The sequence below is a fragment of the Chaetomium tenue genome (genome assembly GCF_020726465.1).
Source record: "Chaetomium tenue strain MPI-SDFR-AT-0079 chromosome Unknown F5144scaffold_2, whole genome shotgun sequence".
NCBI classification, from domain to species: Eukaryota; Fungi; Ascomycota; class Sordariomycetes; order Sordariales; family Chaetomiaceae; genus Chaetomium; species Chaetomium tenue.
In genome coordinates this window covers 1353738-1377900 of record NW_027117330.1, presented here as the reverse complement: position 1 = coordinate 1377900, position 24163 = coordinate 1353738, and the positions used below count along the sequence as shown (strand labels likewise).

The window sequence follows — 24163 nt, the reverse complement described above, 5'->3', positions numbered from 1 at the left end:
CATTTCCGTGAACGTTCTTGACAGATTTTGTTTGGGGAGGCTGACAGTTCGGTGTTCTTTTGGGGATGCGTTGGCAATTGCGACTCTTGTTGTGCCTTCCACTATGAAGGCCGTCCTTCCATCACCAGCAGCATCCCGGACGAGAGTGGTGTGATGAGAGAGATATTTTGTTTATTCCTCGTCCGATCTAAAATGGGGCCATATGTGTGACTCCAGGGAGGACTCCGCCCCCTCCTGATAAGTATACACTCGGCCTACTTTTGCAGCAACCCGTAAGTAACTCCTCAAACCGACAACATACCAAAGCTATGATATATCCTCCATACGTCCCAGGGGCCCAGCCCATCCCAAATTGGAGGAAGTTAGCACCCCAAGCAACCCAACCCAGCCAACCCGTCATCAAGATCATCTTCGCCGTCGCCATATGCATGCTCGCTTTGCCGCCGCTCAGTGTTATATAACCGAACAATGCTCGTCCACGCAGGAAACAGAGAGGAGAGCCAAGCCCAGAGCTACCGAATGGAGCAACCGAGCGAAAAGAAAAAAGAATAAACTCCCGAAATGCAAACTAAACGCCATGCCCCCAAGATAGAGTTAACACACTCACTCACCCATTCAAGTCCCCAAAATCCCGTGTCGCCCCCCCACCTCAACCAAGTTCCACCCTTCCACCCACCCGCCTATCACCCACCCCCTACGGCCCCTGCGAAGCCTGCGACCCCGGCATCGACATCGTCGTAGCCATCGACGCAGCCGTCCCCCTCCTCGCCAACGGCTGCGAGAAGGCGCTCCCATTCCCCGTGGTGCCAGCCGTCCCGCTGCGGTTCAGCGTGGGGCTGCGGCTCCCGCTGCGGCTGGGGATGGCGCGCCCCGTGCGGCGCTCCTCCTCGCAGTTGGGGCAGGGCCCCGGGGTGTCGTAGACGTCGCACAGGTGCCGGAACCACGGGTACAGCTGGTGGGCCTCGGGCCGCCGCGTCTGGGCTTCGTCCATCATGCGCCGGATGTGCGGCAGCGTGGCGAGGACGGCTTTGACGGAGGGTTCGCGGGAGGGGTTGGAGGCGATGAGGTCGCGCGAGAGGATGGTGAGGGTGGTGAGGTAGTTGTCGAGGTTGTGCAGGGTTTCCGAGTATTTGAACTCGGCGCTTCCTGCGGCTGAGATGGTGCCCGAGGAAGAGATGGAGTTTCCGTCACCGCCGTTGCTGCTGCTGCCGCTGTTGTTGTTGATGGAGAGCTGCTCTTCGGCAAACTTGGCTGGTCGGCCGAGGAGGACAGTGGCCATCTCGAGGAAGACGCAACCCAGCGAGAAAATGTCGGAGCGCTCGTTCCGCCCATACTCGTGCATGGCCTCCGGATCGGCGTATTTTAGCGTCTTCGGGGTCGGACCTTCGGAAAACTGGCCCGTTTCGAAGTGCCTTGATAGGCCGAAGTCTGTCAACACGGGCAGACCAAAGTCGTCGATGACGATGTTGTCCGGCTTGATATCCTTGTGACGGATCTGCACGCTCCGCCGGTGGAGGTATGCTACGGCCTGGGCAAGACAGCCAAAAAAGGTGTGGAGATGGGGCAGGATCCAGTCAGCCTCCTTGGGGCTCTGGATAACCTCGTCCATGAAGGTGTGCAGATTGCATTGCGCAGGCGGGTACATGGCGATGCCGAGAATGTGCTTCTTGATCCGCTGGTTCGCGCTGAAGAAGATGCCGTGGCTCTTGCCTCGCGGTCGTCGCTTGATCTCTCGAGTCTGGATGCAGTAATCCTCGAACGATGCCACGTATGCGACGATGTGCGGGTGCCGCAGCGAGGACATGGTGCGGACCTCCTTGAGGGCATCACTACGTGCCTTGCTGTCTGGCCCCGGCGGCCGCGAGTTCTCCTTGCAGACTATCACCTTGAGGGCAAGAGGCCGGCGGTAGGCATAGCCCTCCGGGGAGGTGACCCGGTACACGATGGTCGAGCCCGAATCACCGAGTTCCGGGCCCTGTTGAACAAAGGGGCTGGGAGGCTTGAGGTATTCTTTACTGGCGTGGTGGAATACCTTGTGTTTCTTGGGGTCGAGGAAGGCTGCCTCGACAGGAGCCAGCCAGGCGTCCGACACCTCCCGGTTTGCATCGTCCCATGTGAAGTGATGGTCATCCTGACTGCTGAGGAAGTCACTCAGCGGGATCGGTTGCGTCTGGGACGACTGGCTGCCGTTCGACTCGAACGACATTAGGGACCTGGAGGGTGAAAGAAGTGGGATGTGTGAGACAAGGGTGAGCTTGGCCAAGCAGCCAAGCAGATTTGGGAGGGGAAGCCTGTTGTGGAGCGGTGCCAGCCCAAGTTCGAATCAGCGGCAGTGCATCAGCTCAAAACCAGGGGTAGAGAGCAGAATGTGACACAGTAACGCAGCCGGAAGAGAAGATCAGGGTTTCCGAGAACGAGACAGGGGGCGAGGGTGTGCAGAGGTGAAGAAAAAGAAAAAGGTCAAGTCAAGAGAGCCTCAAGAAGACGAGGCTGAACGAGTGTCTGTATTGTGCCGAGAGCCTTCGCATAGCTGGCTTTTGGGGGAGTCGCCCTACTGTGCGGCGGTAGGTCGGTTTGGATCGCCCCGGAATATGGGGTGTGATTCGATGACAATGCCGGGCCGCGTAGCAAGCAGGCGCCTGCCAACACAGACCCCAATTGGCGGCGCCCGGTATTGGCAGTAGGAGAGTTGGCTGCCGAATTCTTGAGCGGCCGAATGGGCGTAGAACGGCAGCGTCCCGGAAATACGGTGATCGGTGAAACAGTCCAAGGCTTGCCGTGTTGTGCTTACTAGCTTCCAAGGCTGATCCAAACCGGGCCATGGGATACCGAGTCCGATTTGAACCTGAATTCCCAACCGATGTCCAAGAAATGCACCATAGGCTTGCATTTGTGTCACCCTTTTTTCAAAAGAGGATAGAGTAATTGAGGGTACGGCTCCGCAACCCGGATGCAAAGTCGCGGCGCAGTGGTGCCTGATGGGTGGGTCGGTTCGGGCCGGCAGTTGTCCACTGTTGGCGGCAGGAGCGACCCGGGGGAGAGGTTAGGGATAGGAGTTGCAGAGAAAACAGTGTAAGTCATCTTGACTCAGCACTCATATCGAAACTGTCCTTTTAAATACTTGGTAGGCTAATTTATTAAGTATTGTTTCTTTTCTTATAAACCAACTCAACAAATGAAAACCGTTACACTATAACCACCGAGCGACACAGCCACCAATTAATCATCCTTTGACCCAATATCTGTCCTCACCCGCCCTGAACCACCTCAACTGACGAAAGGAAAGAGCGACGAAAACCACGTCAGGCTTTGACCGAACATCGGACTCAAAAGAACGCGTCGAATTCCGAGAGATGAGTCAGAGTTGCTCATGTGCTCACAGTGTAAATAAAATTGGAGCGGAAACAAGCCAGAATTTACATTTCTAGCAGTTGCTACCACGAGAGCTCTTGCCTATTTAGAAACCTAGGGCGGTTGAGAGCATGACTGTTTACTCAGAGAACCCTAAAGGTTCTCCGACTTTTCCCGGGTTGGTTGCGAGATCCGACCCATTTCTGATGTAGAAGTTCATGGTGACTTCCCAACCTTTAGCCAGGAGAGGTTGGAGGAGAAGGGGTCCCAAGATGTGGTCTCGCTCGGTGATGTATGTATTCAAAGTCATATATACTAGAAGAAAGTAGGTAAGCGGCAAACCAATCTATCTCCAAGTCCATCCCATCTCTGCATTCTCCAATACCATTACCTGTATCCAAGTTGAGTCAAATACACCCATCCATCCCCCAAAACCAACCAACCAACCTCTCAGAGCCCGCCCAAAGCTACCACCCATCCTCGTCAGCATCTCAAACAAACACACACACAAAACCTCACAAGCAAGCGGCAACTCACCAGCCGAATAACACAAATACCACGTCAAACTAGCCCCCCCATCCAACCACGCCGGATCAAACCCCTCGCCCGCAAAGAAGGCATACGCCCCCCTGGGATCCACCGTCGCATAATTCCCCCACACCACGCCCTTCCACCCACCCGTAATCGCCCCTTCACGCCCTCCACTAAAATAGGTATCCCACTCCTCGCGGACAAAGGCCGGGGTGCGCACCAGCGGGGTGTGGGGCAGCAGCGGCAGCATGTGGATGCCCTGGATGTCCTCGGTGCGGTTGCCGAAGTAGGTGGTGTGGTCGATCTTGTTCTCGAAGAGGATGCCGGCGACCTTGTTGCCGATGAAGGTGGAGGGCTGCACGGTGTTGGATGAGGTGTATAAGTAGTACGCCTGCATCGAGCGTGCTTGGATGGAGAGCATGAGGTTGCCGCTGTGGGGGGGTTAGCGGTGGTGGGTTAGTGGCGGTGGTTGGTGGAGGGGATGGGGGTAGAACCCTAGGGTCGGGGGAAAGGGGAGGACGTACCGGGCTTCCAGGTTCTTGTCGCCCGTGATGGAACCCCACATCTTCAGGGCGTAGGCGTGCATGGTGTCCTCCGAGCTGGATTCTTGATCGTTGCCGTCGAGCGTGTCGGAGAGCCCGTGGGCCCAGCTGTGGCCGTGGAACCAGTCGAAGCACCGCCAGAGGGGGAAGTACTGGTCCTGCGTGCTGGGGTTGGCGACGTCGCGGACGAGCATGTTGACGTAAGCCTTGTTGTCGTTGATCCATGACGGGTCGAGGTGGCCGATGACGGCCGCTGTGTAGATGAAGTAGCCCCAGTGGAAGTGGTGGTCGTTGTACATGGTGTTGCCGAAGTCGACGTAGGGGTCGCCCGTCACGTACGTGGCGGACGAGACCACGCCTCCCCAACCGCCTGGCCGTGTTAGATAGGGAAAACCGGCGATTGTTGATGAAAAGCCAAGTACTTACTCTCATACACAAGGGGGTACTTCTGGGCGTTCTGCGCAAAACGAGAGAATGCCACTTTCAGCTGCGTCAACCCGGCTTGTGCCAGCCCTTGATCTCCTAGCAACTCCTGAATCGACAGTATGAGACTAGCAAACTTGGCGAGTGCCTGCAACCGTCAGTCCCCGTTTTCACCGGCACCGAGGTCGTCTTACCTTTCCGCTAAAATACATAGAATTCTCGTCCAGCTGCTGAATAATATTCTGCGAGACCTCCTGCTGGGCGATGTTGTGGATGACCTGCCTGGTGGCATTGGAGATGGCGCTGACGCTCCCGGCCTGCGGCGACCACGGTAGGAACCCGATGTTTGTCGGCAGGTTTGGTTCGCCCATGGTCCAGCAGTCAGCCAAGATGGCGGTCGCTATTCCCTTCGTCGTGGTCTGCAGCTTCAAGTCGGTCAGCTTCCCCCGAGTGGCGTCATCGAATGAGCTCTGGTGGTGAGGCAGCGCGAACATGGCGAGCGCGGTGTCGGTCATGCCGGCCTTCTTGAAGGTAAAGTGGTAGGTCCCCTTCGCGCCGTCCACAGAGCCGGAGAGCTGGACGCCAACCGGGTAGGCGCCGCAGGCCTGGTCGTACACCTTCTCGCCATCACCAGGGTCCTTGGCAACTTGGATAGTTCCGTAGAACGGCCCCTTGGCTTGGGCCAGCCCGTTGTTGACCACTTCGAGATCCAGAGGGTCGCCTTGGGTGTGGCGAGCGTACACCAGCCAGGTAGCCCCGTCTTCAAGTTGGAGCTTGTACTTGGTGATGCCGGGCTTGGGGTCCGTAGTCATGCGCGTGACGGTCCTGAAAAAGACGCCTGTCTGGAGCACGGGGTTTGCGCCATTGTAGATGGCTGTGATGAAGCTCACCCCTTGAACCAAGGGAAACTGCACCGCGGGATCGGCCTGGGCGGTTGGGCGCAAAGCGACTTGGATCGAAAAGTCCGTCAGCCCCTCAGAGGTGAGGACGGTGTCGCTTCCCAATTCTTTAGCGGAGAGGCACACAGAATGGATCCCAATAGGATTGATGAAGTATGACACGGCGCCCGTCACGGGGCTCGCTTGGCCGTAAACTCTCTGGTGAGCCTCGACATGCGAGACGGCGAGACCCCAACTCCCGGAAGCTCCCTGCCCACGCACCCACGCAACCGAGTACGGGTGCAGGTAGGTTGGCGAAGTCTGATTTCCACGGTGGAAATTGCCGTAGAATTTGTTGGTCTCGAACGGGCCTTTTCCTTGGATCCCCAGCCTGGGCACAGGGTGGTCCTGCTTCCTGCCGATGTTTCCCGGTGGCGCATCCGTGGAAATGGGATCGGCAAAGATGTCTCGGGCCGTCATTTTAACGGAGATCGACGGCGATATCTTTAAACTCACAACCACTGACACAGCTGCGAGCAGAGATGTCGGCTTTGGGATTGGCTTCGTCAAAAGCGGCACTGACGTGACGTGTCCTACAGTGTCGAGGATGGACGGAATGAAGCCAGTGGCGGGTGTCTTCTTGCTGGCGAGGACCTGAGCTGTGCCAGATGGACCCACGCTTGTGATGACCTTGGCGGGAGATGTCAAGACCTCTCGTGACGGAGGGTCGTTCCAGTTCCGCTTTGGCCGTGGCAATGGGGTGCTGGTGCTGCGGGCGTCTCTGTGAATTGCGTTGGGAGCGTTAGGGGTCGGGTGAGGACCTGGTATCGTGACACTCTTCGTTAGGGCGGCGTGAGGAGGTGTCTGCTGCGCCAGGTAGACAGGAGAGGCAACAGATGTGGTAAACTGCAGAGCAGTTAGCAAGGCGAACAACAGCCTCCATATCCGCTCCATCTTGGCGACAACGGCATATCCAAGAGACTCAGACGCAGAGCCCACCCGCAGGCGGGCCCCCGTGCTATATAACAACTGCGTGCCGTTGGGGCGGACATTATATGAGTTGATTTGGCTAGTCTTCAGCCATGGCTTTGATCAATTTGTGTCGGCCTTATTCCCCCGGATATGAGATCGTCCTGAGTGCGGCTAACTGGCATGATAGCTTGGCGTGGCTGAAGGCTAACCTGGAACCTCGTGTTTGACATCGAAACAAAACATGCTCTTACCTTGACAATACGGAATGCTAAAAGATAGACTTAGGGATTTCAGGGTGGAGGAAACAGGATGATGATTGCAAAGTTCTTGAGAAAGGAATGTAGGAAGATGTGAAGCAAAGATGAGGCAAAGTAGGGATTGGTGATACTAAGACTGATTCAAAACTTAAAAGATGTTTAAGATAAAGTAGATCGAGGGCGTGGCGGTTCGCTATTTTGAGAAGAGGATGCATCCTAATAACAGGTTTCCTGGAAGCTGGGTCCTGCCCAAGAATACAACTTGGAAGTCGCTCGGAAGTGGACCCAACTCTTACGCAGCACCCGTGCTGGCATCCTCCCTAAACCCGTGAGGCAAGCACTCCCTATCCTTGTCTGGTGACATCCCTTACTGGACAACATTTGGGTGTGGTCGGCGTGGATCATTTTGAGAGAACAGGATTTTGATGGAATGTAACGCGACACAGCCGTCGAATAGGACTCAGCGGGACAGACGGATATCCTCCGCCAAGGCTAAGACAAGTATGAGGCATTGTATACATACGTACATGTCAACGTCAAATGGTCATTTCGTGAATTTCCGAGTCCTCACATTCAAAGACCCAAAGCGTCGTAGTTGCCCGTCACCGGAATCAGCCTTGTGACAGGCTTGGCCGGCCTCCTTTTCTCCAGCCCTGTCTCCCTCTTCGGTAGCCTGACCAGCGGCTTGCTCTCTTTCCTGTTCTTGCTTTCGCGTTCTCCAGGCCGTGTCCGGTCTTTTTCCCTACGGAGCGTCTCTGTCTTCTCCAGCCCAGTCTTCAGCACGCGCTTGCTGCTCTGTGATTCTCGGGTTGCCCGTTGGTGACGGCTGCTGCTGGACCGTCCCTCCTCCTCCTTCCGACACTTCCTCACCTCTCGCCGATCCAAAACCCATGGCTTGGACAGCACGTCCGCCTTGAGTTGCGTGACCTTTTCCCAGAAAATCACTTCCTGCTCTGTCGTGCGGAGATGGACGACCTTTTCTGCGCGGATCTGTCTGTTCTTGCGGTACGTGCCGACGCTGCCTTTGATATCCAGCACGTGTCCCACGTCAATGGGTCCGTCGACTACCGGAAGAGAGTTCGAGGTCTTGTCGGATTTGGAGTTGGGTTCCGCTGCCGTCGCCGCAGTGGCCGTTCCGGGCCTTGCGTGGGGCGCGACATTGACGATACATTCGAGAGTCTCCCCGCTGCCGTCATCAATCGTGTAGAAATGCATTTTCTCGCGCTCCTCGACGGCGACTACCACACCGGAGATGCGCACCCATTTGATTGGGTGGTTGAGGTGGAAGTAGACATCCTGGCCTTTGTGAGGAGTTAGCACTGTGGTGTCTCGGGGCTGAACCACGAGTTTCGAGTTTCGAGTTTCGAGTCTCGAGTCGCTTGGCGTACCTCGAAATCCCGGATGACTTCTCAGAGCCCAGATATCGGCGATCCGGAAATGGCACCAACGGTTGATGGTCGGTGACAGGTGGAAGCAGTATTGCGGGTAGAGCTCTGGCTTCGTCGAGTCGGTCATGGCATCCTTCGAATCGGGTGACCCAGCGTGCAGCCGTTAGCGGTGATCAGTCGTGCTCGAACCATGTAGGTCATGGTTGTAGAAGGGTTTGCACGCGCAACCGCCTTGCACACGACATCACCATTCCGCGATTGGAGTTGTGATGGAAAGTGTGTTGGGTGAATTTCTTGCCTGCAGTACTTCCTATCGCAAGGCACCAATCAGTGCCAAGAGTGAGCTGCCTCGTGCAGTTGGCCAGGTGATGCCTGTTAGTGGCCCGATTAGGGAGGAGCAGGAACGGCGGGGTCAGACGAAGTACAACAAACGGAGTTGGCACCTATTTTGTCAGAACAACCTCATGTTGTGCTTTCTTCTGTCCGAGCGTGAGTGTTTGATGTTTCCAACCGGCCTAGTCATCTGCCGCAGATCCACAGCAATCTGTCCAAAGCCGGCCCGAATCTCTGTCGTGTGAGCCAAGATCTGAAACCTTTGCTGAGATGATGGAAGGGTGTTGCGGGGAACCAGCAATAAGATAGAATTAACCAGCAAAAGTTAAACTAACATCCGGGCTCATTACCAGCTCTGAGCCATAATACGCCATGCCAATTCTCGATGCCTTGACCCAATCCCAAACTGTCAAATCTCCATGATCAAACCCAAACCTATACTCCAGATACCGTCTTTAAACATGTTCATTTGCGCGCCTTCTTCTTCTTCATGCCCGCCTGTATCGCTTGGAATTGTTCTTCTGAAATATCCGGCTCTTCAAGCTCCTTCGCGCCTCTCTTCTTCCCCTTGCCCGCCTTGGGCACCGCCCCGTATTTCTCGGCCAGCTTATCCAACGCACTCATCCTTGAGGACTGGTTGCGCTGGATCAGGGCCGCCAGCCCCGCCTCGGAGTCCTTCTTGCTCCTCTTCTTCCCATCGCCCCGTAGTTTGTCGTACACGCCCAGCTCCTTAGCCAGCTCGTCCGCCTCCCGCGCCTCGCTCTTAGCGGCCTTGACGCGCGCTTGCCTGGACTTCTTGGTCTCCTTGGCGTAGGCATCGAAGCGCGGCACCTCCTTGGCCTTGATCGCCGCATCAATGACCTCCCGGAACCGGGCGTCGTCCTCCAGCACGTTGCTGAGCATCACGCTCTCGTAGACGCCGTCCATGTCGCCCTCGAACTCCTCGTACGCGGCCAGGATGTCGTCCTGCTCTTCCGCCGACCCCTTGTACTCGTCGGCGAACTTCTTAATCGCGTCCTCGGAGATGGCATCGCGGAATTGCTCGCGGTAGAAGTCGCTCCAGCTGAAGCCCTCGGAATCGACCACCGCTTCCGAAGTCGAGCCCGTCTCGTCGTAGCGCTTGCGCCGAGCGGGGTCTGAGAGCACGGCGTAGGCAAACGCGACTTGTTGGAACTTTTCTTTCGCTTCGTTTTTCTTGTCTTCGGGCGCCTTGTCTGGGTGGGTTTTTAGCGCCGTCTTGCGGTAGGCCGATTTGACCTCGTCGGGCAAGGCGGTGCGGTCAAGCCCGAGGACCTCGTACGGGTCGATTGTCGGCGGCTCGCCGTCGGTGAGGTCGTCTTCGTGGGTAGACATTGTGATTGTTGTTGTTTGTCGAGATTGGGCAGGTCAACTCTCGATGGGAAAGTTTAATGGATTTGGGGCGCGTCGCGTCGCGCAGAGGACCGTGCAGGTGGGGGACGCGATACAGTGTCAGCGCTGAGTGAGCTCTTTGCACACTGTAGCACAGGGGTTCTTCCCCGCCAACACCCCCCTGTAGCTTTGCAGGTGGCTTACCTATCCAGGACTTTCGCATCAATTCTTCAACTTGCGATTCACAACATGGCTACCATCCCGCCGGGCGATCACAAGGCATACATGCGGCTTGCCCTCGAGCAAGCGCAGAAGTCACCACCCAAGCCGACCAACTACCGCGTGGGAGCCGTCCTGGTAGACTCGGCCGCAAACGAGATCCTTGCGACTGGCTACACCCTCGAGCTACCAGGCAACACTCACGCAGAGCAAACCTGTTTTATGAAGCTAGCCGAAAAGCATGGAGTTTCTGAAGAGGATCTCAAATCGGTGTTACCGGGCGATTTGGCTCTTTACACTACCGTTGAGCCTTGTTCAAAACGGTTGAGCGGGAATCTCCCCTGCGTTGAGAGGGTGCTCAGGCTCGCTGGCTCGATTAGGACCGTCTACGTTGGGATCATGGAGCCAGAGACGTTTGTGGCGGAGAACACTGGGAAGAAAAATCTTGAGGATGCTGGGATAACTGTTGTCCATGTGGAAGGGTTTGAGAAGGAGATCCTCGACGTTGCGACCGCCGGCCACGTCAAGGGCTAACCGCAATGTGAGCCAACGAAGGTTGTTACCGAGTTTACTGGTTGCGAGGTCAGTGAGTACCCATTGGTGAACGTTGACAATCTCCATACGTTCCCATGTTTCTTGTTTTACGATCCCAGGTATGTAGCCAACAGGTTGGTCGGCACGACGCACCTCTCTCTCGCCTGTTTCATGCTCAACTCAACGGCGAGAAAGAATGGGAACCATACTTGCTCTAGAAGGGCAATACTCTACCCAAGGGGCCCCTTGATAGAAAGGGCGGGTTGTGCTAGACAAGATCAAATGGAAGCTATAGCACGGGTCACTGAATATGCCATCTTCATAACTACCTACCTTCAAACCAGCTTGGATAACGGTACACTTGCCGCCGTTGTCTTGGCCCCCAATTCGGCATGTGTCCATGAGCCAGCCGCCTCCATAGTATGTCTTTTCCCAGCCGTCGTGATCTATGCTTGAGCAAAGGAAGTCATTTTGTAGAATTGGTCATTGAATTGGCAAGTGGTGTTCACCTTTTATTCTCTCAATTCCTCCTTCCTTTTTCTGTTCTTCCACATATCTAACATAGTGCTGTGGTGGGCCACGACGCATGATGCCACTGGGAGGGAAATCGCACCCCTTGCTCCTTCCCCAACAGCGACAAAATGTAAATTTCAGGGGTAAAAAACCCTATTACCCCTAAACGCCAAAAAAAAATATCGTTAACACCACGAAATCAAAAGTAATGGTTGTATTCTAGCAGCGACTCGTTTCGATCGAGTGACCTCCGGGTTATGAGCCCGGCGCGCTTCCACTGCGCCACGCAGCTGTTGTTGGTTGTGGATACGGGATCCGGAGTGGAACTGACGAGGTTGGGTGCCATCGACAGCGCCATGGGCAGGCTGGAAGTGTAAGAGGGCTTTTGCAGCCTTGCTCAAGATGTTTTATGAAGAGATCTTTAAGAACCGAGTAAACAAGGGGCTGTCAGGGCACCGGGAGGGCACTCTGGCAGTAGGTATCTCCCAGGAAGAAGCACGCAGGGATTGCGCTGAGAGAGTGATTCCATCGGAGGGACCAACTCTTAGACTGAGCCGTACTGGGCTCTCCGACACAATGATACAAATGTTGAAGAGAGATGGATATACTCACGCTGCTTCATACTTACCAGATCAGTCTGCGAAAACGAGAAATGGTACCTCCATTTTGACTTGCTACACTTTCAAACCTGGAGGCTTATAAACGCCAGAAGTGCAACTGGTAATGCAGTGAGTGTCGGAAAAAAACAAGAACATTGACCCTGATATGCCTCCATGATTTCATAAGTCTTTCAGGAGAAACACACTGTGGCAACATCTTGAGACATCCTCTCCGAGTTTGACTTAGGAGCCCTGGAGGGACTCACCCCAGCAGGATACCATCCGATAATCAAGCCTACTTCCATATTCCCCCCCCCGCCATACAATGGCCTTTCACAAAAGTACCAGATCTCCTCATCTCCATCAACTATTACGACCCAAGACCCCATCAATCCCCCGGTGCCCGACAGCAGAGTACCCCGGCACAAACATCTCACCAAACGGCTGCATAAAGGTGTCTGTCATCCATCAGTCAAATCAGCTCAACCCAATCACATCTCACCCCAGAGAACCACAACATACCGTACGTCGACAGCGGTTTATACCGACAATTCCACGTAATCCCCTCCAGCACCCTCTGCGTCTGATTCTCCAGCCTCGGAAACGCCGCCAGCACCGCGGCATGCTCCTCCCCCGTAATCCCCAACCTGGGCTCCCCAAAATCCAACTCATTCCCCCAATAAATCGCCACCACATCCGCCTCCTTATGCAACGCAAACCTCGGCTCCGCATGCAACGCGATCCCATCCCACACCCTTTGCACCCTCTCCTCCCCCCACTTTACCCCATCCCTATGCCCCCGTATAAACCCCCTCGCCGCGTACGCCCCATCCACCTCAAACCGCCGATCCACCGAGAAGAACGGGCTCGCCACGCTGTGGTTGGCGCCCAGGTCGTGCAGCAGCAGGCCCAGCGCGTGCACCTCCTCGTCGACGGCGGCGGCCAGCGTGGCGTTGTGGGACAGGTGCAGCACGCCGAACAGCCAGGCGCGCATCACGTGGTGGTAGAGGTAGGTGTCGGAGTGGGCGCGCGCGAAGGCCTGCGCGGCGCGCACGATGGGGGTGTCGATGACGGAGATGTTGACGAGGAGGCGGCGGGGGTGAGGGGGGTGGTGGGTGGTGGGTGGTGGTGTTGCGGTTGTTGGTGGGGGGAGGAGGGTTGCCGTGAGGGCGAGGAGGAGGGGGAAAGGGGAAATCATGGTTGTTGTTATTGGGCTATATGATCTGGTGGTTAAAGATGTGTTTTGTTGTTGCTTGAAACCACACTTGAGATGGGATCATGCTTGGAGGTTATTATCTTTATCATTCTCAGGTATCTGCTTCAGTTACAACGACCAGTTTCGTGTCCGATGCCTCTCGGCTCTCTAGATTTACATCGCAAGAACCACGGAGCCCGTGATGATCGGTAGAGAATATGAGCAAGTTTTGATTAAAACGTTCTCTCGTGTCTATGGTCGTGAGATGCGGGGAACGGCGTCGTGCTCCCAATCTTTAGCAAATGAGCACATTGAATACCTGTGGTGCTGTCTCAACCAGCTCGTAATCTGCTCACTTTGTATCCCATACCATACAACAGGGCTACAGTTATAGTCCAAGGCTGTGTAGTAGATGCTTTAACCTCCGAAGGGCTTCGGAACTTATATAGAATGGAAACGATCAACGCCTGGATACTTATGGGCATCTCTAGTGCCTCGTCATAGTATGCCTAATGGTTATTCTAGTCCGTCGTGGCAATGGGCAAATGCGCGGTTGCTTTGAACGTGGGATTATGGTTATAGATGCCAGAATAACAAAAATGCCGGTTGACATAGCAGTAGCAAAGCCATGGGCTCTAATGGTACCTTAAGTACCAGTTCGCCAACTTGGCGACCACTAAGATGTAAACAGCCCCTGAATTCGGGCGCGGACGTTAAAGCTGGGTGCATCACTCTCCAATATCAACATCAGTGACATTCCAGAAATGCTTACAATCTCTTAGCCATCCTCATTGTGTTCTACATGTATATTCAAATGATATGCTCTTTTGTATTATATCTACCAGTCAGGGTCTCAACCACCACCAACCACCAACTAAGCCCTTCAATCACACCCTTATATCTTCTCCCCCTCCAATATCGGCCGCGCCTCCTCGCTCCTCCACCAGCTGCCCTCCGCGCCCGGGTACTCAAACCGGTCCATGCTCTCCGGCTTCATCTCCACACTGTACCCCGGCTCCGTAGGGGTCTGATAGAACCCATCCTTGATCACCGATGGGTGGCGGAAGTGTTCGTGCAGGTGATCTACATACTCCAGCACAGACAGCTTCCCGCTCACGACGACATAGTCGATGGTGCTGAGGTGCTGGGTGTACTCGGGCAGGCCGACGCCGCCGGAGTGGGGCACGATGGGGACGCCGTACTTCTTGGCCATGAGCAGCACGGCGAGGACCTCGTTGACGCCGCCCATGCGGCAGGCGTCGATCTGGCACACGTCGATGGCGCCGGCCATGAGCAGCTGCTTGAAGACGACGCGGTTCTGGCACATCTCGCCGGTGGCGACGCCGATGCCGTAGGGGCGCAGGGCGTCGCGCACGGCCTTGTGGCCGAGGATGTCGTCGGGCGAGGTCGGCTCCTCGATGAACCACGGCTTGAACTCGGCCAGCTGCTTCATGTACGCGACGGCCTCGGGCACGGACCAGACCTGGTTGGCGTCGACCATGAGCACGTTGCCGTTGTCGTAGCCGATGATGTCGCGCGCGATGGTCAGGCGCCGGCGGTCCGTCTCGACGCTGCCGCCGACCTTGAGCTTGAAGTGCCGGTAGCCCTTGTCGAGGGTCTCGCGCAGCAGGGCGCGCATCTTGTCCTCGCCGTAGCCGAGCCAGCCGGCGCTGGTGGTGTAGGCGGGCACGGCGCGACTTTGCTCGGCGTCGCGCAGGCGGTCGGCCTTGCCGGCCTCGGACTCCTGCAGCAGGGCGAGGGCCTCCTCCGGGGTGACGGCGTCGGTGATGTAGCGGAAGTCGATGCAGTCGACGAACTGTTGGGGTGTCATCTCGGCCACGACCCGCCACACGGGCTTGTTGAGCGTCTTGGCCCAGAGGTCCCAGATGGCATTGACGACGGCGCCCAGGGCCAGGTGGATCACGCCCTTTTCCGGGCCGATCCAGCGGAGCTGGCTGTCGTTGACGAGGTGGCGCCAGGTGTTGCCCCAGTGGGCAACCAGGCTGGAGAGGGTGCGCCCTTTGACGCGCTCGGTCACATGGTTGATGGCGGCGCAAACTATGTCGTTGCCGCGGCCGATGGTGAAGGTCTGGGCATGTTAGATTCGGGAGCGTGGGGGGTAGGGGGGTAGGGGGGGAACACCGTACCATGCCATGGCCAGTGTAGGAGGAGTCCGTCTCTAAGATGCAGTATGCGGCCGAGTAGTCGCCGGCGGCGTTCATGGCATCCGAGCCGGTCTTGTCGAGCGAGGTGGGAAACCGAACATCCCGTGTCGTCCAGCCAGTGATAGTGATTTCAGCCATGGCTGCAGTGTATGCTATCTCAAAATGGGACGGAGGAGCACGGATGAAGACGGGAAGGACGGAGGGGAGTGATGCGTGATGCTTGAAGGGGGTGATCGATATGCGCCAAGCCCCTGACTTAAGGTATCTAAGTAATTCCTTGCCTCTCGGTGAACTTGTTGAACTCAAGTAGCATCATGATAGTTGAGGGCACTACATGGCCATCCATTCCCGAGGTGAAGGCGGCGTGGGCCCCGAGACCGGGTGAGGGGTTTGTTTGGTGGGGTTAAAGGGGAGGGACGCTGCTGCTTGGCTTGTGATTGATGGATAAATCACGAATCGTACCCCCACCATGCCACTTCTCACCACACGACGGCACTGATGCATGCTCTAAGTTCCGGTCAGGGGTTACAATATGGTTCCTCGCTGTCGGGTTAATTCAGTCCAGTAGTGTATGTGAATGAAGGCTAAGGTAGTTAATTCATTTTTTCTTTTTTCTTCTGGAGATTAGACGATGTTTGAGGGTTTGGGTCCGCTTAATGCCGATCTAGAAGAGCTGCCTCGTGGAGAAGAGGAAAAGGAAAAGAAGGTTGGGTTGGCATTGATTGACATGGAAAATCGAAACATGCTCCCGCGGTGGAGACACACCTAAAGAAGGCGGGGGAGGGTCTGGGGAAGCACGGGAGCCGTTTGTAAAGTTGATACTTCGTACCTTCCCTGGATATCTCTCCCAACCTTCAGTTTCTTAGGCCGTCTCCATTTCTTCATTCCGAGGCATGATCCAGACGTTAATAACATCGCGAAGTTGATGAGTATATTGGTTATACGCAGAGCTGGCGCTAGGGTTTATTAGAAATCTCGTCTTTAAAGCTACCGTTGCCTAATATCCCCGTCTATTAGTGGGCGCGTTGCAACTGAGGCGGCGGCTGGTAGGTAGTGAGGCTGCCTGACATGGTCGATGACCTCGATCTACAGATCGGCTATCAGGGTCTCGATTCTTGAGATCAGCACCCCGACGAGTCATCTGAGATAACGCACGTCCGTTCAATATCGAAATCCCAAACAGATCCCGAAGATGGCCAGTCAACTTGCTGGCCGGCACCAGACTCAACCGAAAGTGGCGTTGAAATTGAGAGCTTGGACATTAAACATGACCCGATCTCGTCTCAAACGTGTCTCTATTTCAGCGCTATCGATTTCCCCGCACCGTTCATGATTCATGATTCATGATTCAGGCCAGGCGGGCAGGCTTCAAGGCAGTGCACTATCATAGCGCTGCAAGTTTAAGCTGGGCTGGTGGAGGAAAGTCATGACCTTTGGTTCAACTACGTCTGTCGCCCCGCCGGACGTCATCTCCATCAAAACGAGGCATCATCCGTGGCTATATATAAGAGAGACTGGGACGGTTCCCTTTCATCACGAACGCCTGCCAATAATTAACCAACTATACTTACTTCCTACTGTCCCAATCGTCTACATAGGACATTGCAACACACAATGGAAGGAGCCACTTCCCAAAGAGACCTATCCACCCCCCAAAGGGTCCCAAGCAGACGTAACAAGCTCCAGAAATGTGTCTCAAGACAGTCAAGCAACAGCCGTCGGCCGGAAAGCCCGAGAACAGTGAATACAACCATCACATATCTGCCGGTCGAGAAAGTAAACGACCCGGGATTTCTAACACAACCTCGCCTGGCGCCGCCGCCGCCGTCTAACCCCACTGAGAGCGAAACAAAGCGCCGCAAGACATCATCGGCCGGCGTCCTAGAGGCGATTCAGCCGTTCTCCAACACCCTCAACAGGACGTCAAGCGTGGATCTCATCGCAGGGCAGTACCATGACTTGCTCGAGTTCCGAGACTCGTCCGAGTACCCATACACTCCCTTGCCCCCATCCCGAGACTCATCTGAGGACACCTTCGACGACTTTGCCGAATGGATCATGCTCCCACAACGACGCAATGGGGATCACCACCAGAACGAAACCCCCACTGGCGGTAACTCGACATGCACGGTCGAACTGCCCGACCCCTCGCCCAACTCGGAGGCCCGTGGCACGCCCCTCTCGCGCCGGGACGAGGAGGTCTACTTTAAGCCGGTCTCCTACTCGCCAAAGACGGAACAGGGGCAAGAAAAGGGACAAGAACAGGAACAGGAACTGGGACAGGGACAGTCTAGCATCCCGATCCGCCTGAAGCCGAGCCCCGACAACCACACGCCCAACCACACGCCCAACCACACGCCCAACCACACGGCCTTGCAAGCCAGCCTGAGGTTGCTCACAGACGATCTGTCGTCAGCCATGGCGCGCCGGCCCGGCGACTCCGCCGAGTGGATGTCGTTGACGCAGATCCGGCTCATGATCCAGGCATATGAGCGGCTGCGGGGCCAAATCTCAGAGGGGAACCAATGTGATCCGTCGCAGGCTACGGCGTTGCAGGGCATGTTTGACATGTGGCTGCAGGCGCTGTGGAGGATTCATTGGGATATGCAAAAAGATGCTAGGGCTGAGTTTCTCAATAAGTCCTAGTGGTCTAGGGATTGATACACGACACCACAATTTAGGGCTTGATGGAAGGGGCTGCGGTTTTGTGTTTTGTTTTGCCAGCCACGAACTATTTATTGAGTGGAAGCATTGAGTGGAAGCTTTGGAAGCTTTGGCGTCTGAATTGGGAACCCGTTGTTTCGTCACCTGTCCCCATAGGTATCTTAAGAAATTCTCACTTGTCCAGACTTCATATAACGCTAAGATGCGTCGTATTTGAATACAAAATTAAACCAATCCAGCCCTAAACCAGTGAGCCCAAATGTATTCGTGGTTGGGAAAAACCACAGCGGCGCATGGGGTTTCGATAATGTTGCTCCAAGCCCCGCAACGAGGTTAGGATCGGGGGACGGGGGCATCTCCTAGCTGCAGCTCGCTCGGCAGTTTAGGTTTCCGTGGGCTTGGCAGTCGCGTACAAGTAGCATCCTTGCTTTAGCCCTGTGCACCACCATCACCTCGAGTCAACTATCGAACAGTTGCCAACAAGAGGCACCTTATGCATCCATCCTAACAGGCAGTGGCGATAGAATAACGGAACCAAAATGGACGATGACGAATACGGTGACGCCGACGACATTCTCGTCGCCCTCGCGGCGCAATCGGAACCGTCGAAACCAGCTCAACCACAAGCCGCTCCGAGAATTCAACAACCCACGCCGCAGCGCCTCGATCGAGCACCACCTTCAAATCCCACCTCCAGCTCTGCGCCGCCCAAGGTTGTGCAGCCTACCCCACAGGCTCTGCCCGCTCGTGGCTCGGGGTCCTCCATCCTCGTCTCGCCGAGGCAAAAGGGCAACCCAGTACTCGCCTGCCTAAAGTCAGTTGCTTGGGAATACAGCGACATACTCGCCGACTACGGACTCGGCCAGACGACCTGCGCCCTCTTTCTAAGGTCTGCCCCCTCCCTTACCACTCCCCCTCCCAACCAATCTAACACGCCCCTCCCATCCCCCAGCCTCAAATACCACCGCCTCCACCCCGAATACATCTACACGCGCGTCCGCAACCTCCAAGGGAAATACAAGCTCCGCATCGTGCTCACCATGGTCGACATCCCCAACCACGAGGACGCCCTGCGCGAGCTCTCCAAAACCTCCCTCGTCAACAACGTCACCATCATCCTCGCCTGGTCCGCCGCCGAAGCCGCCCGCTACCTGGAGCTCTACAAGTCCTACGAGCACGCGGGCTTCGGCGCCATCCGCGGCCAGCAGGTCTCGAGCTACGCCGAGCGCCTCGTCGACTTTGTCACCGCGCCGCGCAACATCAACAAGACCGACGCCGTCGCCCTGGTCAGCTCGTTTGGGAGCCTGCGCAATGCGGTCAATGCCCAGCCCGATCAGCTGGGGGTGGTGGGCGGGTGGGGCGAGAAGAAGGTCCGCGCGTGGACTAAGGCGGTCGAGGAGCCGTTTAGGGTGAAGAAGGCGGGGAGGCGCGCGGGGACGACGGGGAAGGCCTCGCAGAGTGTGGGCGTGTCGGTGGGTTCGAAGGGGCAGGGTGAGGATACAGAGGCGGAGGCGGCCATTGCGGAGGCGGAAGTGGGAGCAGAAGTTGCCACTGGTAGTGGGCGGCAGCTTCAACCCGTGCCCGTGCGGCCCGCATCGGCCACGTCGGCTACATCGGCGGTGTCGGCGCGCAAGGCCGATCAACTGAGCGACGGTGTCGCCGCCGCGCTGGCAAAGCTCAGAGAGAAGGGCTAACCGAGTCACGAATACTCTGGTTGGAAGCTCAGCCACGGCTTTTGCTGCACGACACAAACGCCATGCGCCTCGCAGTGGAATGGTCAAGCCGCCGGTAACAGGGCCCCCCTATCCCCTCCGCACACCTCGAAATCTCGACGCACTACTACGCTTATTCATCTCTCCAAAGCAATTGCACCTACCGGGGCTTTGCCGGCGAGGTGATCGAGCCCCTCAACGTTGAAGGTGTTATACCCGCGGCGTTCTTGTCGTTTGCGGCTGTGGACGACGACTGAACGACATTGTCTGACCGGAATATCGTGCTAGTTTGGGCATGTGGCATCATAATCAGGCTGGGGGCGGCTGCCACTTGCTTGTTCTGATGGGCAGGGACGTCATGCTCAGCACAAGATGAATACTGCTCTCAAAACTAGGTTGGTTGAGGCGGTGGCGCCATGATAGCCGCCTCGCTTTGCACACTTGCACACTTGCACGCCCGGAACCTCGAAATGCGTGTGCAACATGAACGGGCGATCATCTGCAAGGGCAAGCTCGTGTCAGTAGCTGGCCACGCATGACGTAACGTTTCGCAGCATTTGTGAACATGCGCCATGCGGAAGGCGCAGAACTCGCTTTGTGTTACACTATTCCACGATTCCACGTTGGTTTGCGTTACCAATACGATGTAGAGGCGGAGAGGCGCACAGCGGAAGGTGGAAGGTGGTAACTAACGCAGGCTGGAGAGGGGGCTTCGGGCTGTCTACCGGAACTTTCAACTTCATCGGTGAGCTGATGGTATCGCCAAGCTGGCACCCGGCACTTGCAAAAGCCAAGCAGCGGCATTGACGGGAGAGGCGCACGGGGGAGCTAGCCCGGGGGTAACGGTCGGAGGAAGCATGCATTTTGAGTCCTTGTGACCCCCGTCATGCACACGCATCATGCGGGGCCAGGAAACACAGCAGCAACTGCCAAGGGGGGCCTTCCTGAGGGGTTCGCGGTTTGTCTGACCTTCCTGTTCCAAGAAACTTAAACTTTCTGGTGCGCCCATGGCTTCGGGTCACAAAGCAAGCGGCTCGCCGGCTATAAAAAGGTGTATGTTGTGCTACCTTCCTTGCCTCCTCCGGTATGGGGTTTCTCGGAACAATAATCCGGACTTTTGCAGAGTCGGGTGTGTGAGCGAGACCATTTAACACTCGCGACACAACTTGGATGGTATCTCCGAGCCACAGTGACCTAACCCGGTCTTCGGGCCGTTTTTAGGCTTCCCCGATTCTGGAGGGCCAACTTTGGTAAGGTGGTATTGAGATCTACGATGCTGTAGGCAATCAATCCCACATGGGGTTACTTTTTTTTGACCTGATGAATCCTCTGCAGGCCTGGAGGAGGGACCAAAGGCAAACCTCACAGTGTACCGCCCTCTGCCCCGAACCAGCCGCCCAAACATCGATAGATGGCAAGACGATGGCACTGTAACTGTCCTTCTCTGGTTCACGCCGGTCTGCTGGCTTTATTCGCACATACATGTTCCCTCCCTCCCCCAAATCACCAACAGCATCCGAGCGCCTACTGCTTTAGGCAGGTATCTGGTGAATTGGACCAATCACACCGGATGCCCGGCAGTCAAGGGGTCGCAAAAAGTCCCGGATCAGCGCCCAGCAGACCACCGGCATCAGTCTCGTTGTTTGTGGGACGGGGAATTCCTCGTGCCTGTCTGTGTCTCAGACCATCTGTGTTGCCTTCCTCCACCAACACGATGATGCGCGTCACCGCTGTCTTAGCGCATTTTTTATACCGTCATGGATCGGATGATCCGTAAACTAGCACATCAGACTGTTTATTAGTAGCTCGTTGCCCATGTCCGCCGGTTCCCCACGCATCACACCAAGCGGGAGTTAACCATCCCTCCCTACGTCAGGTGTTTTGTTAAATTATTAGTCTTAATATTCCGCCTCGAGTCCTGCTCGCGTCCAGGATATTGTGTTGGCCACTATTACTTAATTGGCGCCATGCGTTCCCTCTCTGTCGGCGGGAGTGCTGCCGCAGCTCTCCTCGTGGGCCTGTCGGCGGCCGCACCCCCCTTTAAACCCCACGGACCCCACGAGCCGCAGTACATCGTTAACCAGAAGCGCGCCGACGCCGTCAAGGAGGCTTTCCAGGTGTCGTGGGACGGGTATTACGAACATGCCTTTCCTCATGACTCGTTGCGGCCGGTGTCGAACGGTTACGCGGATGACAGGTGCGTTTTGTTTCCGAGGGGTGCGCCCTGCTTTGCCAGTCCTAGCGCCTGACCTGTGTCTATTGCTGGCCTTAGAAATGGATGGGGTGCGAGTGCCGTCGACGCCTTCAGCACCGCGCTGGTCATGGAGGACTGGGATGTGATCGATCAGATACTGGAGTACGTCCCGACGATCGACTTCAACAAAACCGAGACCGAGGTGTCCTTGTTCGAGACGACGATTCGATACCTCGGGGGGCTCGTGTCAGGTATGGTGTAGATTCTGCGGTATGTCGCGGTTGTGGGCTTAGCTGACTCGTCTACCCAGCTTACGATCTCCTCACCGGACCGTTGCGTGACCGCGTCAAGCAAACCCCCGACGTGAAAGCCGTGCTAACCCAGGCAAAACGGCTGGCCAACAATCTCAAAATCGGCTTCGACACGCCCAGCGGCGTCCCGGACAACAACCTCTACTTCAACCCCCCGCGCAAGGGCGGCTCAACCACCAACGGCATCGCCACCATCGGCACGCTTGTGCTTGAGTGGACGCGCCTCAGCGACCTGACCAGGGACCCCGAATATGCCAAACTCTCACAGAAGGCCGAATCATACCTGCTGAAGCCGCAGCCCAGCTGGAGCGAGTCGTTCCCCGGGCTGATCGGCACCAACGTGCGGCTCGAGGACGGGAAGTTTGTGGATGGCAACGGCGGCTGGGGCGGCGGCACCGACAGCTTCTACGAGTACCTCATCAAGATGTACCTGTACGACCCCGACCGCTTCCCCGACTACCGCGACCGCTGGATCGCCGCCGCCGATTCCTCCATCAAATACCTCGTCTCGCACCCCACCACCAAACCCGACCTAACCTTCCTTGCTATGTGGCAGGGCAAGGAACTGCGCTTCGTCTCGCAGCACCGTAAGCAACCCCCTTTCTCCGCCACCCCCCATGCAGTTATCCCCAGCAACTAACCCCCCCACGCGCCACCAGTGGCCTGTTTCAACGGCGGCAACTTCATCCTCGGCGGGCTCACCCTCAACGAGCCCAAATACACCGACTTCGGCCTTTTACTCGTCGACGGCTGCCGCGCGACCTACACCGCCACCGCCACCGGCATCGGCCCCGAAACCTTCCGGTGGCAGGACTCGACGCGCCCGCTCAACGCGACCAACAACCCCCCCGCACCCGCCGACCAGGCGGCCTTCTACGAGGACGCCGGGTTCTGGATCAGCAGCGCAAATTATGTGCTGCGCCCGGAGGTCATTGAGAGCTATTACTATGCGTATCGTGCGACCGGGGATCCCAAGTATCAGGAGTGGGCGTGGGAGGCGTTTGAGAGGGTTAATAGGACGTGTCGGGTGGGGAGTGGGTATTCGAGCGTGAAGGATGTGAATAAGGAGGGTGGGGGCGGGTTTGATGATTTTCAGGAGAGTTTTTGGTTTGCGGAGGTGCTGAAGTATAGCTATTTGATTCATTCTGAGGTGAGTGCTTCTCCCTCCCCTCCCCCTTTCCGGTGGACCCGACGGTTGTGGGGGTTTTGGTTGGGGAGAGCTGGTTATGCTGACGATAGTGTGTGATCTAGGATGCTCCCTGGCAGGTCAAGGCGGATCATACCAACGAGTTTGTGTTCAACACTGAGGCTCATCCAGTGCGGGTGGCTGCGGGCCGGGAGACGTTGAAGAGATAGAGCTCAGTGGGTCACGGCGTGGGCCCTAGGAAAGGGCGCTGTCTATCTTGGAAACATGAAATATGATTTAGAAAGTAGAGATAATCGACAGTGTTGATGGTTGCCAAGTGAAGTGGAGTTTGTCTTGTCATTCCTCATCGTGAACCGCTGCGAAAGCGGGGGTTCTATAACCGCTCACCCCCCCTCCTCCAGAACATGCGCCCACCCTTCAAGCACCGCCCTCCCGCTTGGCATACTCGTCCTCCATGGCCTCCTCGTAGCGCTTGTCAGCCTCGATCTCAGCCTCTGTCTTGGACCTGGTCGTCCCGGCACCTGTGTTGACTCCGGCGCCGGTTGGGCGGGAGGATGCGTCGCTCGCGGCTTGGGCCGGCTGCTGCTGGGTCTGTGTCTGGGTGCCGGTGTTGGCAGTGGCGGGGGTGGTTGAGGCTTGGTCTGCCATTTTGTGGAATGAGGGTTGTGAATTGATGATGTTGTTCTTGAAGTGTTGTCGGGTGGTGGTGATAAGAATCGCGGGTTTTTATTTGTAGGTCGGTGGCAAAATGCAGTGGCGAGGCCACGCAAGTAGTTGGTGTGACTCTTGCTTCGCAACGTGTTATGCGCCCACAACTTACACAACTCAGACGCCGAAAAATGGAAACTCCGGGTACTACATCTAGGTACATTCTTGAATTCTTAG

General features: G+C 56.4%; 12 protein-coding genes and 1 non-coding gene across 13 annotated transcripts; 5 read left to right on the top strand and 8 right to left on the bottom strand.

Annotated features, from left to right (window-relative positions):
- Positions 1-562: 562 nt before the first annotated feature.
- On the bottom strand, positions 563-2336 carry F5144DRAFT_100800 (kinase-like domain-containing protein). Its single transcript, XM_066782077.1, has one exon. It carries the CDS (start codon positions 2204-2206, stop codon positions 695-697), a length of 1512 nt encoding a protein of 503 aa, XP_066646123.1. The 5' UTR covers positions 2207-2336; the 3' UTR covers positions 563-694.
- A 1291-nt stretch (positions 2337-3627) lies between these two features.
- Positions 3628-6889, bottom strand: F5144DRAFT_560868 (glycoside hydrolase family 81 protein). The gene is made up of 5 exons (XM_066788229.1): positions 5042-6889; positions 4851-4995; positions 4407-4794; positions 3889-4313; positions 3628-3818 (listed from the first exon to the last, which is right to left on the bottom strand). Exons 1-5 carry the CDS (start codon positions 6677-6679, stop codon positions 3802-3804), a joined length of 2613 nt encoding a protein of 870 aa, XP_066646122.1. The 5' UTR covers positions 6680-6889; the 3' UTR covers positions 3628-3801.
- Positions 6890-7368: 479 nt separating this feature from the next.
- Positions 7369-8953, bottom strand: F5144DRAFT_560864 (uncharacterized protein). The gene is made up of 2 exons (XM_066788228.1): positions 8343-8953; positions 7369-8255 (listed from the first exon to the last, which is right to left on the bottom strand). The coding sequence occupies exons 1-2, from the start codon at positions 8467-8469 to the stop codon at positions 7528-7530; spliced, it is 855 nt and encodes a 284-aa protein (XP_066646121.1). The 5' UTR covers positions 8470-8953; the 3' UTR covers positions 7369-7527.
- F5144DRAFT_560861 (DnaJ domain-containing protein) lies at positions 8954-10113 on the bottom strand. The gene has a single exon (XM_066788227.1). The coding sequence runs from the start codon at positions 10026-10028 to the stop codon at positions 9141-9143; it is 888 nt and encodes a 295-aa protein (XP_066646120.1). The 5' UTR covers positions 10029-10113; the 3' UTR covers positions 8954-9140.
- F5144DRAFT_560860 (cytidine deaminase-like protein) lies at positions 10114-11126 on the top strand. Its single transcript, XM_066788226.1, has one exon. It carries the CDS (start codon positions 10275-10277, stop codon positions 10776-10778), a length of 504 nt encoding a protein of 167 aa, XP_066646119.1. The 5' UTR covers positions 10114-10274; the 3' UTR covers positions 10779-11126.
- Positions 11127-11511: 385 nt separating this feature from the next.
- On the bottom strand, positions 11512-11583 carry F5144DRAFT_t37. Its single transcript has one exon. It is a non-coding gene; the product is annotated as a tRNA-Met (tRNA).
- A 322-nt stretch (positions 11584-11905) lies between these two features.
- F5144DRAFT_560856 (uncharacterized protein) lies at positions 11906-13253 on the bottom strand. Its single transcript, XM_066788225.1, has 2 exons — positions 12413-13253; positions 11906-12348 (listed from the first exon to the last, which is right to left on the bottom strand). Exons 1-2 carry the CDS (start codon positions 13086-13088, stop codon positions 12254-12256), a joined length of 771 nt encoding a protein of 256 aa, XP_066646118.1. The 5' UTR covers positions 13089-13253; the 3' UTR covers positions 11906-12253.
- A 531-nt stretch (positions 13254-13784) lies between these two features.
- F5144DRAFT_100358 (enolase C-terminal domain-like protein) lies at positions 13785-15484 on the bottom strand. Its single transcript, XM_066782076.1, has 2 exons — positions 15233-15484; positions 13785-15174 (listed from the first exon to the last, which is right to left on the bottom strand). Exons 1-2 carry the CDS (start codon positions 15386-15388, stop codon positions 13981-13983), a joined length of 1350 nt encoding a protein of 449 aa, XP_066646117.1. The 5' UTR covers positions 15389-15484; the 3' UTR covers positions 13785-13980.
- A 1454-nt stretch (positions 15485-16938) lies between these two features.
- Positions 16939-17896, top strand: F5144DRAFT_544735 (uncharacterized protein; the record flags this gene model as incomplete). Its single annotated transcript, XM_066787318.1, has 2 exons — positions 16939-16990; positions 17028-17896. The coding sequence occupies 2 exons, from the start codon at positions 16939-16941 to the stop codon at positions 17894-17896; spliced, it is 921 nt and encodes a 306-aa protein (XP_066646116.1).
- Positions 17897-18362: 466 nt separating this feature from the next.
- F5144DRAFT_100349 (restriction endonuclease type II-like protein) lies at positions 18363-19813 on the top strand. Its single transcript, XM_066782075.1, has 2 exons — positions 18363-18803; positions 18867-19813. The coding sequence occupies exons 1-2, from the start codon at positions 18454-18456 to the stop codon at positions 19606-19608; spliced, it is 1092 nt and encodes a 363-aa protein (XP_066646115.1). The 5' UTR covers positions 18363-18453; the 3' UTR covers positions 19609-19813.
- Positions 19814-20993: 1180 nt separating this feature from the next.
- On the top strand, positions 20994-21675 carry F5144DRAFT_100340 (uncharacterized protein). The gene has a single exon (XM_066782074.1). It carries the CDS (start codon positions 21038-21040, stop codon positions 21401-21403), a length of 366 nt encoding a protein of 121 aa, XP_066646114.1. The 5' UTR covers positions 20994-21037; the 3' UTR covers positions 21404-21675.
- F5144DRAFT_100322 (glycoside hydrolase) lies at positions 21499-23626 on the top strand. Its single transcript, XM_066782073.1, has 5 exons — positions 21499-21823; positions 21899-22071; positions 22131-22718; positions 22791-23281; positions 23383-23626. The coding sequence occupies exons 1-5, from the start codon at positions 21594-21596 to the stop codon at positions 23485-23487; spliced, it is 1587 nt and encodes a 528-aa protein (XP_066646113.1). The 5' UTR covers positions 21499-21593; the 3' UTR covers positions 23488-23626.
- On the bottom strand, positions 23526-24019 carry F5144DRAFT_560852 (uncharacterized protein). Its single transcript, XM_066788224.1, has one exon. It carries the CDS (start codon positions 23924-23926, stop codon positions 23696-23698), a length of 231 nt encoding a protein of 76 aa, XP_066646112.1. The 5' UTR covers positions 23927-24019; the 3' UTR covers positions 23526-23695.
- Positions 24020-24163: the final 144 nt, after the last annotated feature.